The sequence below is a fragment of the Salarias fasciatus genome, chromosome 9 (assembly GCF_902148845.1).
Source record: "Salarias fasciatus chromosome 9, fSalaFa1.1, whole genome shotgun sequence".
Taxonomy (NCBI): Eukaryota; Metazoa; Chordata; class Actinopteri; order Blenniiformes; family Blenniidae; genus Salarias; species Salarias fasciatus.
The window spans coordinates 17,778,838-17,793,226 of NC_043753.1; the positions used below are offsets into that span (position 1 = coordinate 17,778,838).

Consider the following 14,389-nt stretch of genomic DNA (forward strand, 5'->3'; position numbering starts at 1 on the left):
GGGATGCATACAAGACTCACAACGTTACATGTAAATACAGCTCAAGAAAGATATATGAATTAAACTGAGCTGTTAAAATGTTTAAGTGTCCTTTACCAAAACCTCGTAAAACAACAACAAAACAGATGTTGAGCACAAAGAAAACTTTACTCGTCTTATCCAAGAACACCATATATTTACAGTAAAGACAAGGTGCCAATGCGTAGCAAGTTTTTTATTGTGATAACAAAGCAACATATGTACAACATTAAAGTGAAATTTGACGATATTTACAGCTGTGCAAGAGAGAATTCTGCCCTGGAAAACAAAATCACCTGTCTAAAATGTTCATTAGGAGTCTGAAAAGTAGTTTATTCAACTAAAACAAACAAGGAAAAAGCAGTCAGGCCAATCTAAAATCTTGATTCCTTCACTTTTATTTTTTACAAACCATAAAGAGAGTCTAAAAGCTGAGAAGCAAAAAAGTTTATTCTAATAAAACGCAATGCTCTTCATTTACCCCATAAACCTTCAATGATGATACAAAAAGTGAAAACAAACATAATGTAGCTTTCTGGACACTTTTTGAATGTAACATTAAGTTCATGTTATCTTCAGGTAAGTGTACTTAAGTTCCCCATGACGCCAGCATTTGCATGTCCTGGTCCTCTTCGATTCTTCTCCTCGTCGCTGTACGGAAGAAAAACAGTCAGACGTTAATGTGGTTATTGTTATAAGTCATTCCTAAGAAATTTTAAAAAGACATCTAATCAAATTATGTATCACTCCAATTGCAAAGTTTAAACAAAATATATTAGATACAAATGGAATTTCTGTTTGTATTTTCATGTTTGTAAGGAGTATCACTGGAGATCCCGGAGTCGCAGACTTACTGGCACGCTGACCGGGCCGTAATGAGGGCAGGCTGGAGCTGGGAACACTGGGGAGTCCGCCCATCGTCATCATTCCTTCCTCCTCTGCTTGGTTCTCCAGCTCCTCCAGCTCGGCCAGCAGCTCATCCTGAACAAACAAATAATGGAAACAGGAAACGCATGAGCACGTGACACACAGTCTGTGCCAAAAACACACACACACACTGGGTTCACAAAACAGCAAGAAGGTGCTGACAAATGTTTATTTGGATAGAGACGGTCACCTCATCAAATGTCTCGCCGAAAGGCCGGGAGATCGCCTCGCTGATCTCCTGGGCCACGTCTTGTTGCTCTGTGATGTCCGCCATGAGATCGTCTATCTTGTTAACGTCCCTGAAGACACAGAGAAGACAGGCAAAACAGATTCAACACACGTGTAACATTACATTTAAAAAAATGTTCACAACAACGAAAACTGATACTGAATCCATAAAAGATAAACAGTACAAATAATGAGAAACAACATAATTCCAATTTGTTCTTCTTACATGTTTTCGTGGACTCGCTTCATGGCATTAGCAGCATAGCCCATGTTTTTCAGGACCTCTGTGTTGGTGTGTGAGTTCTCCAGAGCTTCTCTCTGGAACTCGATGGTGGACAGCGTGCCGTCGATCTGGGTAAGCTGCTGCTCTAAGCGCTTCTTCTTCTTCAAGGCTGCCAGGGCAGCTGATGCAGAAAAGATGTAGTTAAGTCATTTGTGGGATCCTCCCCAGTAATTTCATGTCTGTCTTTCCTCTGGCTGAGAGGCATCTGGGCGTGCACAAACAAAAGAATTATGGTTCCTCCCTGTACAAGACTACGTTGACTGATGAAGGTGAGCAACGCAAAACACTAAGAAAACACATCACCATGACAAGTGATGATGGCTTCCTAAGGAAAAAAAATCTGTCAGCTTTAAAGAAGGCTTGCTTTTTTCTTTGTTTCTTTTGTTTTGTCTTATTTTCTTCAAATCGTTTGGAAATATTTTACCCTACAAGAAAGCGATCAAATATAACTACAGTAGGTCAAATTGAGTTGAAGGAGTTTATAGTGCTTTAACTTATATAAGCCCTGCGTGTCAAAGTCTACAGTTTAATAAACCAAGTTGCTCATTAACAAGGTTTTCCATTTGCACTTCACACAAATGTAGATCTCAACTTTATGAGACCTTATTTAGAATTACAACTGTAATTCCTGCCTTTGATGGCTTTGTGCTAACTTCTTATTAAATGTATTGCTTTTCCGAGAAATCTGATACACTTGTGTTCAGGAAGTGCAGTTTATAGGAAATATAAAAGTAGCTCCAAGGTGAAATGAAATAGTCGTTTCAGGAATAAAGTAAAGAGTGTAATCAGAGTTTGGCCTGTTCTTTCAGATAAAGTTTATGCTTGATGAAGCTTCAGTATTCTGGGCTTCAACAACAAGGCCTCACTTCCGTGTTTACATGACGTCATCTTACATAATAAACAAGAAAACTGGAGTGAAAGAGACACAAATACACACATTACGATTAATATTATCAATTTATTATATATTTCTTTTGTCTAAACGATCAAATAACTATTCAGAGGTTCCAGAAAACAGGCTGGCCTAAATGAAAGCTGTCCCCGGGCCAGGCTCTGGGCAGCAGGTGCACGACAGGTGAAAATTCATACCTCTCTTGTTCTTGGTGCCATGTTTCTTGGCGGTCGCCAGCTCCTGCTCGATCCTCTTCTCCAGGTAGTCCTGCTTCTTGGTCAGCATTTCCTCGGTCTCCCGCAGTTTGTGGATGGCCTCCTGGGGGGACGGACCCCCCCGAGACCGGTGGTGTTTGGACTTGGAGGAGCTGGAGGAGCCCCCCTTGAAAAAGTTGGAGATTTTACTCATTTTTCCCCGCAGCTATTTTTCAGACTAAAACCGCGCAGATATAAAAACGAGCGGAGCTGCGGGCACGGCCGTCCTGCCTCTGGTTTCTCCACAGGCGGGTGTGTGTTGTCGGGGGCAGAATTTCCTGCTTGGCCACTTAGTGGTTTCCATTCAAAGCAGCCAGTCAGCTTTCACCACACCTACAGTACAACATCACCTGCGTGACGTCTGCATACCTGAAGACCTCCTTCCTCCTCTCTCCTCCCCCTCCTCCTCCTCCTCCTCCTCCTCCACCCCGTCTCTCCTTTGTCCTTTGAACACAGACTCTCTCCTCTGCTGCTGTGGAAAATGTTTTAAAAGAAAAGAAACAAATATTTCTCACAGGGAGCAAATGGAGTCAAGAGTCAAAGTGTTATTTTCTTCCTTTTCATCCCGTCTCAACTTTCTCTTCTACTTATTGCATATGTTTTATTCTGTATGGGGCTTCAAAGAATTCCCCCCCTGGGATTAATAAAGTATTAATATTCTATTCAGCGACCGCACCATGTCTACAATCATGTGACTGAAACGTCTACTAAATAATAAATTATTTTCCTAAGACATGTTTCGCTGTTGGCAGCCTGTTTGCACTGTTACAGTATCATTGTATTACACCTTTTTTAAATTAAAGAACAGATTTGTAACAAGAAGTGGTCGTATTTAATTATTGCATGAGTAAGTTGATGTGAAGTGACTGAACTAATGAAATATTAAGAGTACATGATCGAAAATAAGCAAAGGAAAATTAAATGTCAATATTTTATTTAAAATAATAATAATGAACAAACCCTGAAAATGATAATGCGTGTTTAGAATACTTTTTAGTTTAAATATGTTCTTCTCTGCAACAGATCTGCAATTATTCCCCTCTTTGAGGTGAAGGGATTACCCATAATGCTTTGCCATATGGACAGAGCTGCTCAATATTCAGGACAGTAGATGTCAGTGTTTTGCCATTTAATTGGATATAATCCAGTCTTTTAACACCACCGAAAATGCTTTACATACACATGCATGTTTTTTTTTTATTTAATGGATATTTCATACTATACATTACCATATTTTTTGCACAGACACTTTGGTACTATGACATTGTCAACCAAAAAAAACACATCAAGAACATTTTCCACTTCCAAACACACAGTGGACTTTGTGGCGTGAGCACTGCATGTATTCGACTCCAGAACATTTCAGAGAAAACATTTCCAACACATCATATCTGTAAGGATTTGTACAGAAGAATATTAGGGCCACTAACAAAATCATGCACCTTGAAAAAAAATAAATAATGTGTATAACACATTATGGTGACCTTGATGACATTGTGCCGCATGCAGCTCTTCTCTCTTTTACTTTTTCATGGAGGAGTGTTAGAGAAGGACGACAGGAGACGTTTCCACTTTATTCCCTTTGTTATGAGCTTAAAAATCTTTATGATGACTGGCCCAAAATATTCTGTTTGATTTCTATAAATGATATGATTATTATGAAACTGTAACTTGCAAACAAAACTCATAAATACATTAAGTTGTGCTAAAACATACTTCTACTCAAATTGCAGCTTTCTTTGCTGCTACTCTAGCTTCGGCCTTAAATGAAAGGCTTAGCAAAATGAGTTTTAGTTTTTCTTTGTTAATATCTGTTTGTATGTGTTGTTTGAAACGAAGGTCTTCTTTGCTCTCAGCTCTCAGCTCAGATCAGCAGGTGCTTGTTGCTACATGGCTTCAGCCGCTTCCTCTGCCAGGCTTTCTCTGCCCGTCCATGGACATATCATCTCCTCTGCAACCACCTCTTACAAAGCGGAGTCTCTGCTGGAGCAAGGAGGCTTCGGAACAATCGTGCTTGAGAATGAAGGGACTCCGAGCCAGTCACAATGAAAATCCGCCAGAACGAACCACCTAACCTTGAAGCCACCAAGGCAGGCGTAAGGAGGAAACACAATAGTTTGTTTGTACTTTGTACAATCAGTAGCTTCATACTGAACACAATAGCAGAAAATGTGTGTGAATTACATGTTCACAGTGCTACAACCTCAAGAAATTGAGGAAGCTCGACTCCAACAAATGCAGCGTGGTGAGGTGGCACCATTTCTTTACCACCGGAGAACTCATTTGTCTGGAGTTTCAGCGTTTAAATTTTTTTTCCTAGACTTCATGAAAATATGACACCATCAATTTAATCCACACTGACCTGCGTCTAGAGAATATCATTGTGGTTGACCCAAAGTCCTAACCTCTGAGAGTGAAAGTTGCTGGCTTCCAACGGGCTCACCCAACATCAGCAGCCAAGCCAGGCAGAAACATCCAGATGCTGCCATATCGGTGAGTAGCCTCAATTTTTTCCCCATCTGTTTCTGACAAAGTGGAGATTGTGTTAGAATCTAATTTAATCAAGGTTCTCTCTCTTCCATCAGGTCAGCAGAGGTTCTGCATCTACCTTATTCCCTGGGGTGCATAGCTGCCTCTTTGTACTTCGATGCTTTGGTCTGTCCTCCCAAGTGTCCGTATGAAATGGTAATTAGAACCAAACTCTTCACCGGGTCTGAAATATATTCTAATACATAATGAATAAGCGAGACACCCAAAAGAAATGTGACTTCTTATCAGGCTGATGTTCTCTATTTCCAGCTGTGATACATAAATCAGTGTCAAGGACGGCTACCTGATGAGCTGCTCAACAGCTCACAGAGGACAGCCCAGTGTTATGACACAGACAGTACGACTGACTCCTTCAGGCTCAAGGTATCTCATATTTCAACTTCTGTCTTGGAAGATTTCTTTAAAAGTCTGTATTTGACATTGTCTAAAACTTTATGTCTCCCTTTCTCTTTTCAGACCCCAGAAGAAAATTTCAATCTGACAGAGCATCCATTAAAGGAGAAGGAGAAGAAGAGGAAAGCGTTAAGCTCCCTGGATGATTTGCTGAATGTAAGAGAGCATTTTAACGCTCCACTGTCTACTCTAAATCTGTGGAGATAAACTATATATGAATCGTGGTCACTGAAGACACATTCTGACAGTTATTGTTGTGTGGCATTGCAGATCCGACCTCTGTCCTCAACCGGCGTGACTGACAAGGTGGTGGAAATCAGGGATTCACCATGTTTGTAGACATACTAAAAAGAATGCTGCGGCTTGATGCTGTGAGTCGTTTGACTCCACGTCTCGTGGTCCAGCATCACTTCATCAACATGCAACACATTTATTCCATGCACCTTCCCAGCAATCAGTAAGTCAATCGCTTTTCATGGCTTTGTATATTAACATGTGGATGTTAGAGACTTCTCTTTAAATCTTTTATGTAATTGTTAGTGAGGTCTTTAGTCTGAAGATGAATGGTTATTCAGCGTCAAACCGAGCATCGAACAAATGGATGTCCACTGTCAGAATGGTTCGGCTTCTGGAGCAGAGACATTGAGCAGTTCCTCACCTCTTCAGCTGTGCTGCCCCTTCAGATCAGAGCAGTTGAAAATGGACTGAAAAATCACCTGAAGTATGTTCATTTGCAATTACAACTCAAGAAATTACTTCAACATGTAAAAGGTTCCTTTTTATGATCAAATACTGAAAATTCCAGATACCATTATCTCATCATCACCACTGGCCAGAAATATCCTGATTATTGATATTTTATGTTTTTTTTTTTTTTTTTTTTTGATCGTTTTCAGTTTGAACAGCACAATTCAAGCAATGGGAATCATGAGCGCAACTATTTTTTCTATATTTACTCCTTATAAAATTAGAATAATCTGATACAAATGTATCTTCCTCAAACAATAGCACCACATCAAACTACTGTCCATCTCATGAAAGAGCCAAAACCAGCCCAGCGAAGAGGACGAGTGCAGATGAAGAGCAGACGACTGCTGATCAGACGGAGCCTTAAAGAAAGAAATAGGGTATGTCACCAGGTCCTTCCATGGCTGTTCAGAGCCAAGTCTCAAGATGAGCTAAAAGAAAACTTCATGAAGACTCTGACAGCCATGCAACACCACACAAGAAATGCAGAGGTGGCGTTCTCGTGCATGACTGTTTTCACATTTATTAATATGGATGGTAGAATAATCAAAACACAAAAACTAAAACAGATTGTGCCGTTAAAACAGAAACTTTAATAGCTGAATTTGTTCTAAGTGTAACACAGAGGGGTTAAATTAGTAAAATAAAAAGCTTCAGTGTAACATCAGCTGAAGACTTTGACTTGCAGGATTTGATTTTTTTTTTTAAATCTCAATCTCGATTGCCTTTTGAGACAGGACATCTATTACAACCAGCTCAGCTTTTGTCCTTCCACAGGACATCCTCTTGGCAATGCTGACAAATGCTGAAATATTACAGTGAGTATGTCCAGTTTATGTGTAGTATATGAACTGGCTGTAAAGTACAAATGATGCATGCTAACTCTCTCAATTTGAACTTGTGTATGGGTGTTTTATGTGTGTGTGTGTGTGTGTGTGTGTGTGTGTATTCTTTATTTATTATGAATCTATGTTTCACTATTATATGTATGTTTGATTTATCTATCAGTTGTTGTTGTTTGTTACACAAGAATAATAATTGAATAAATTTGACCATACAATGTTGATATTAATTTCACATTCGCATACTAACCTTTGCAGAAGCGCATTGCATTGCTGTGGGAAAATGATTACATTTTTTACAAAATTACGAGATCCTGATCTCTTAATTACGAGAAAAGATCTCATAATTATGAAATATTATTTTTTTCCAGAGAATGCAATACGCTTTTATATATTTCTATTGTGGGCATTAAAAAAACATTAATTTAAAAATCAATTTAAAAATATTTAAAAAAAAATGCGTTTAGAAATAGTTGCGTCATCATTGTATCCGGGTCAAAGTTCATGTTGACATGTCCGTTAGCTCTTCGGCTAACAAATGGCTGAGTTGGACATTGGAAAACATTGTCAGATCGAGTCCTGCAATCTCAAAGGTCCGTTTATTTTCATGTGAACGACCCCAAATAAATCGTTTGGAGGTGGCGTTACTGTTTTTTTTTTCAAACGGGGAAATTGCTCTTCATAATGACATAGCATTTTAGCCAAGTTAGCTCACAAGCTAACCGCTAGCTGTGATTTTAGTAGTGTTCGGTTTACTGTTTTCTACAAAACAACTCACTCTTCTTCTCAAAAAAAAAAAAAAAAAAAAAAACCGGTTTCTGATTTAGTTTGATTGTAAACGAAATGAGCAACCGCCAGCGAAGTATCAAACGAGATAAACACAGATAAACATTTGGTAGCATTGACTTCTGGTAACTGCTGCCTATTTGACTGAGAATCAGAACACTGTCCTTGATCCCAGTGTTATTAAAAACACTCTGATGATGTCCTTTAAGGTTAGAGTAGTAATCAGTCCCTGATAGACAGAGAAGTGTTGCTGTTCCCTCTATATCGTTCCCACATTCCCTGTACTCATCTATTTTAATTTTTGTATCATTTATACTCCTAAGAATAAGAAGATTCATTTCGTTTTCTTTATAGATTTCCTTCCTTTTGTTTGTGATTCCTGCCATGGTGTTTTCTGGTAAGACTTCATCCTCTTCTGGTATAAAATGATGCTGAATTTCATTATGTTGATACAATAATCAGTGGTTGAGACAAAGATATAATAAATCTTGATGTCTGTTAATTGAGATTTTTAACGAATACGTTTTTGAAGACCTACTGCTGTCTCTTTATTATGAGAGGTGATGAGACTTATAAGCATCCTCTTTTGGGCTGTTTCAGTGGGATTCTGGTTACCATCATCAGAAGACATCTGTTACTTGTTTAATGTGTTCTATTTGAAAATCAATACCCTCTGCCTGCTCATTTGTCAGTGGGTCACGGTAGTGAAAGTAATCTCAATACAGGAAAGCCTCGTTACTGTGTGAGCGTTGGACAAAACGAGATAGTTTCCATACTTGGATTAACAATATTGTCAGGAGCATTCAAACTGTTCTCAGTTATTCTGTGGTAAAAGACACTAAAACATGCATGCTATTGTCAGCACAGGTGTTCTTCTGCAGATGTATATGCCGTAATTTAATTTGAAACATGATTCTTTTCCTAATCTTGTAGTTTGGACCACAGAAGCAGAGAGTCTCACTCATGCTCAGAGGTACGTCGCACTGTTGACAACACAGTGTTCATGTTTTCCTCTGATGGCATTATAATAATCATTAATAGTTCTCTCTTTATTTTAGCTATATACTGAGTGTCCTGTTTTTGTTTAGAATCTTGCTTTCTTTTTATTAGGAGCCTGTGAAAAAGGATATCCAGAGTGTTGGTGGCACGAAAAGTTATCCATGCTCATTTGAAGACTGCAAGGGAAAAGAACTGCTGCCAGTTATATGTCCACAGTGTGAGAAACATTTCTGTTTGGTGTAAGTGGGTCTTTTTGTCTTGAAGCTTTGTTACAAAGCAACAAAACTCGTCTTGAATTCTACTCTGCTTCAAGCAACTATTAAATACTACATTTCTGATGTTTTTGCATCACAGCCACCGCCATCAAGATGATCACAAGTGTGAAAAGTTGGAAGTCCAAAAGCCTCGAATGGCTGCCACCAAAGAGTTGGTCCAAAAGATTGTAGGTCAGTTCATTTTTTATATTCTTCTGTTGTTCCTCATTTGTCCACATGGGATCAGTATTAAGCAAAAAGCAGCCATCCTTGAAATAACCAAACAATAATAACTAACAACTTCCTCTTTTTTTTTTTTTCGTGTGTTAAAAACTGCCTTGTGATGGCGCAGAGTCAAAGGATCGATCCAAAAGTAAAGGGCGCAGAGGAGCAAAGAACAGTGCGACTGCGGCTAAAGTAGCACTCATGAAACTCAAGCTGCACGCTGCTGGAGACAAAGGCCTGCCACAGGTAACATCCAATCCGCCCGAGGCTTTAAAGTTTTAAACTTCGGCCTTGTTGTGACATTTTACACATTTTTACAGTCTGACAAACACTTCTGACTTGTAATGGCTAATAGAGGTTAGAAAAGCCAAGTCGCTCACTGCCTTGTGGGCCTTCATAAATTTGCTCATTCGTGGGATAGTCAGGGTGATTTTAGCTGAATTATGGATGACTGCTTTGAAACGTGTGCAATACTGGGACTGTGGGCTCATCTTGTGAATTTGTCAGAAATTCATCAATAGGAAATGTTTTAATGATCACGTGTAGTAATATTTAAAGCAGCTTGAGGGAAATGAGAATTGACTTGCAAGGTATGAAGGAAAATAACAGAAAAATAAATCTTGATTTACAATCAAACTGCCCTATTCAAGCTGTGTCCAACTACAGCCCAATACACTGTACAATGCTGATCTAAGAGTTAAACATTATTTACTGACCTAGTTGGAAAGAATCACATTCTTCTTCGGTGAAAGCCATTCAGTGATACATCAAACAATGCAAATTGGCAAAAAACAATCTGTTCCACTGGCTCAGGAATAAAAACCTACAATCCCAAACATCAAATGAAGGTCTAAAAGACTAATTATGAAAAAGAAAATCTCACGACTTATTGTTTCCTGCCTGTGTTTTAAAGTGACTTATTAGGATGTGATATTCTTATAAAGGTACAAGACTGAGAGGTGCAGTGATTAAATGATTATATTATATTATATTATATTATATTATATTATATTATATTATATTATATTATATTATATTATATTATATTATATTATATTACATTAAACAGCCTGAAGGTTTGGAGGATGGAACTTTTAGAGAATCTGGTCGTTCTACACTGATGAGAGATGTACAGTGCATGATGTGTGTGTGAGAGGCCAGCTGTGTTTTTTTGAAGTCCTCACCACTCTCTGAGTAATCTTTCAGTTTAACACTGTTAAAGACAGGTCCAGTCTTTCAGTGTTTCCACTGCTCTTCTGTTTTTGCTTTCCAGACCGAGAGAACGTATTTTCAGGTGTATCTTCCAAAAGGATCTAAAGACTCCAGCCAGCCCATGTTCTTCTGTTCCAAATGGAGCGTGGGAAAAATCGTGGATTACGCAGCTTCACTCGCCAGCCTCAAGAACAACAACAACGTCTTGACTGCTAAGGTTAGACGGCCCCAGGGTTACTGACAATTACAAGAAATTCTGTTTAGATATTTGTTACTGGTGCTGAAATCATGATCAGCTCCCTTTACTGTGCTTTCTGTCTGCGTCTAGTCTTAGTTTATCACTTCTGTCTGCAATAGAGATTGTCTGTTTATCACTAGCTTTGTGCTCCATATCTGCATATAAGTCTGTTTACATACTTGAAGTGCTGAAGTACCAGCGCTTTCCTGCTCATAGCACAAGACAGCGGCAAGAAGAGACGTCTACCCACAGGAAGCGGTCTCAGCCAGTGTTCTGTGATGCTGATGTAGGGGTGTTTGTCATTGAACACAAACTGAAATAATGCTGCAATGCACACTTCCTGTTTTTTTCTTCAGTTCTCTGTTTTTGGAGTGGTTAAAAAAAGTATGCAGAGTCTGAGTGATACTCTGAATGTTGCTTAAAATTCAAAATAGAAGTTAGATCTGCATCATACACACATGTACCTCTAATTAGAAAGTGATATTGATGCATTTTCACTCTGTATTTGCAGAAGCTGAGGTTATGCCATCCTCAGACAGGCGACGCTTTCCGGATGGACGATACTCTCCTCTCCCTGCTCGCTCACCCAGAGACTCCCCTATATAATGGGGGTAATGTAGTCCTGGAGTACCTGGACAACGACTGCACGGCCCTAGAGGATGTTTCTGACTATGTTACGCAGACCTGACCTGTAGAAACCAATAGTTAAATAACAGTTTACAGCTGGTGTGAGCAACTGCAGCCACTGTTTCTCTTCTTTGTAATGCACTGTTGAAGCAAGAAAGAATGCACATGTACCACATATGGACCCAATAAATTGCAATTATTCTTAAAATGTTGTCAATCTAAATGTATTTTAAAGTGAAAATAATCATATTCATGAATTTTGTTTCAATAATGTGTATTTACAGCATTAGGATGCATTGCCATGCTTTGGAGTTGCTGGTAGACTGAATCTGACTTTTGTGGTTATGAATGAGCAGTGCATCCCTGGTGGACAGCGTGTGCTTCTGTCAATGAACTGTATTATGGATATGGTGCTTCGGCATTAAGTAATACCTCCTCTGGTAAATACATTTTGCAGTGCAGGTTTGGCTGTGACAGTCTTGGGATGGAGTTTTCATCAGTTATTTAAAACCTTGCATTAATTCAAGAATTAAAGTCGACCCAGGTGGGACTTGAACCCACAATCCCCAGCTCCGGAGGCTGATGCCTTATCCATTAGGCCACTGGGCCTGTGTCACGGTGTCCTTTTGATCATCTCTTGATGACGTCATACTCTCGCAAGGCGGGGAAGCCAAGCTTGTTGTTCACAGAGTGCTGTTAGGAAAACGTGCACCAGCGAAAGCAATGAGCGCAGCCTTCGGAGGATTGTCAACAAAAAGCAATTTGGGGGACCTTAAGCAGTGGACTGAGGCTGGAGTCAACGCATCAAGAGCCACTATGCACAGACCAATCCTAGACATGGGATACAAATGTTGAAGCTTCTCCTGAACAAGAGACACTGTCAGAAGCGTCATACCTGGGCTGTGGAGAAAAAGAACTGGATTGTTTCTCAAGTCCACAGTCAACGCTGCGGTCCTTTTAAAGCACTCCATGCTTCTGTCTGCTGACGAGCTTTATGGAGATGATTGTTTTATTTTCCAGCAGGACTTGTAACCTGCTCACACTGCCAAAGGTACCAAAAGCTGGTTCAGTGACCATACTGTTGCTGTGCTTGATTGACCAGCAAACTGTGCGGCTCGACACCAGACCCAACGGTGCAGATGACCTGAAGGCTTCTTTCAAAGCACCCTGGGCTTCCATAACACAGGCTGATCGCCTCCATGCCACGCTGCATTGATTAATACAAATGGAGGCCCAACCAAGTATTGAGTGCATGAAAATGAACATGCATTTCAGAAGCCTTACTTTTTTTTTAAATCCTTTTTTACTGATCTTATGTTATATTCCAAATTTCTGAGACACTGACCTTTGGGTTTTCGTGAGTTGGACTTTGTCAAATGAGAAATAATATCGAAAAATTATAGTACACTTTCATGATATTGTAATTTTTTAAGCTATACCTGTGCAGTCTCTGGTCCTGAGTTGGACCAACCGACACTCTGGTCATAAATGTATCATACAGAAACTAAAACCCTTTCGATGACATGTAATCAGGGCCGGCCCGGGCTTCAGAGGCGCCCTAGGCGAGCCCGACATGAGCGCCCTTTGGGAGCGTGTTTTTCGAGCGGTCCCGACATTTGTTGAGGGGGGGGGGGCGGGGGCGCTGAGGAGCGATGCCGAACAATACCGATCAGTGCCGAGCAGCGCCGAGGACGAGGAGCGCGGTGCGTCGGACCGCTGCACAGCGGGGCACACGGAACACAGAGCGTCGTGGCGCCCCTTGTACGACCGCGGCGCCCCCCTCGGGACGTGTCGCCCTAGGCGGCCGCCTAGTTCGCCTATGCCTAGAGCCGGCCCTGAGTATGAGGCACCGTGCGGCGTGACTGAATTTAGGTTGCCATGAAAACATAGCTAAATTAATTATTATTTATAAAATAAAATTAAGCGATGTAGTTTTCAATTAATGGAAGTTTTTGCTACATTCGCGAGGGGGCGCTGCAGCACCCTCCGCACCCCTACTTCCCGCGGCCATGTCCATGAGTGAAAATTGGAAAAAAAAAAAAAGTGTTTGAAAATTGTCACTTCATTTTGGGGGTAAGGGGGTAAGACCATCCATGAGTAAAAATTGAAAAAAAAATAAAAGGATAATTTCCACTTTATTCTGGATTGAAGGCAATAGTAAAGAAAATTTTTGAAAATGTTCACCTTATTTTAGAGGTGAGGCTAATAGTAAAAAATCCATAAGTGAAAGTTGAGAAAAAAAAATTGCTTTATTTTTGAGATAAGGCTATAGTAAGAACTATACTAGAGTGAAATTTGAAAAAAAAAAAAAATTTGTTTGATAATTTTCCATTAATTTTGGAGGTAGGCTATCGTAAGACCATCAATGAGTGAGAACTGAAAAATTAATTTTTGATAACTGTAACTTCATTTTGGAGGTGAGGCTATAGTAAGACCATCCATGAGTGAAAATTGAAAAAAAAAAAAAAACTTTTTTTTTTGTGCGAAAAATTTTCATTTTATTCTGGAGGGAAGGCTGAGTGAAAATTGAAAAAAATATATAAATTTTCACTTTACTTTGGAGGTAAGGCTATAGTAAGACCATCCATGAGTGAAAGTTTAGAAAAAAATGATAATTTTCGCTTTATTTTGGAGGTAAGGCTTTAGTGAGAACATCCATGAGCATAGCCGAGGGAACTTATTTTCACCAGGGGGTGCTGAGAAAAAAAAAGGGGGGGCGTGCGCACACACACACACACACACACACACACACACACACTGGGTCCCGGGTTTAATTTTATTAATCAACTTATTCTTCTGCCGCAAACGGCAGAAGTCAATACAAATCAGTGATAAAACATGATAAAAAGTAATTATAAATGTATCTCCAAACTGCTCATCTGCTTTATACCGCAGATCTCAATGGACTTTCGTT

General features: G+C 39.7%; 2 protein-coding genes and 1 non-coding gene across 3 annotated transcripts; 1 reads left to right on the forward strand and 2 right to left on the reverse strand.

Annotated features, from left to right (window-relative positions):
* Positions 1-128: 128 nt before the first annotated feature.
* Positions 129-2,880, reverse strand: chmp4c (charged multivesicular body protein 4C). The gene is made up of 5 exons (XM_030099925.1): positions 2,546-2,880; positions 1,400-1,577; positions 1,136-1,244; positions 873-999; positions 129-669 (listed from the first exon to the last, which is right to left on the reverse strand). Exons 1-5 carry the CDS (start codon positions 2,754-2,756, stop codon positions 608-610), a joined length of 687 nt encoding a protein of 228 aa, XP_029955785.1. The 5' UTR covers positions 2,757-2,880; the 3' UTR covers positions 129-607.
* Positions 2,881-7,605: 4,725 nt separating this feature from the next.
* Positions 7,606-11,670, forward strand: zfand1 (zinc finger, AN1-type domain 1). The gene is made up of 8 exons (XM_030099741.1): positions 7,606-7,727; positions 8,275-8,317; positions 8,854-8,893; positions 9,031-9,158; positions 9,274-9,365; positions 9,526-9,644; positions 10,672-10,827; positions 11,360-11,670. The coding sequence occupies exons 1-8, from the start codon at positions 7,673-7,675 to the stop codon at positions 11,534-11,536; spliced, it is 810 nt and encodes a 269-aa protein (XP_029955601.1). The 5' UTR covers positions 7,606-7,672; the 3' UTR covers positions 11,537-11,670.
* Positions 11,671-12,011: 341 nt separating this feature from the next.
* Positions 12,012-12,084, reverse strand: trnar-ccg (transfer RNA arginine (anticodon CCG)). The gene has a single exon. It is a non-coding gene; the product is annotated as a tRNA-Arg (tRNA).
* Between the last annotated feature and the right edge of the window lie 2,305 nt (positions 12,085-14,389).

Bases quoted from the DNA above. Each gene is read 5' to 3' on its own strand.
- chmp4c (XM_030099925.1), bottom strand. From the start codon at position 2,756: ATGAGTAAAATCTCCAACTTTTTCAAGGGGGGCTCCTCCAGCTCCTCC. The intron at 1,245-1,399 runs GTAAGAAGAACA...CTGTGTCTTCAG, and splicing joins AAGCGAGTCCACGAAAACAT to GGACGTTAACAAGATAGACG. The intron at 1,000-1,135 runs GTGACCGTCTCT...TTGTTTGTTCAG, and splicing joins TCGGCGAGACATTTGATGAG to GATGAGCTGCTGGCCGAGCT.
- zfand1 (XM_030099741.1), top strand. From the start codon at position 7,673: ATGGCTGAGTTGGACATTGGAAAACATTGTCAGATCGAGTCCTGCAAT. The intron at 8,318-8,853 runs GTAAGACTTCAT...CTAATCTTGTAG, and splicing joins TCCTGCCATGGTGTTTTCTG to TTTGGACCACAGAAGCAGAG. The intron at 9,366-9,525 runs GTCAGTTCATTT...GTGATGGCGCAG, and splicing joins GTTGGTCCAAAAGATTGTAG to AGTCAAAGGATCGATCCAAA.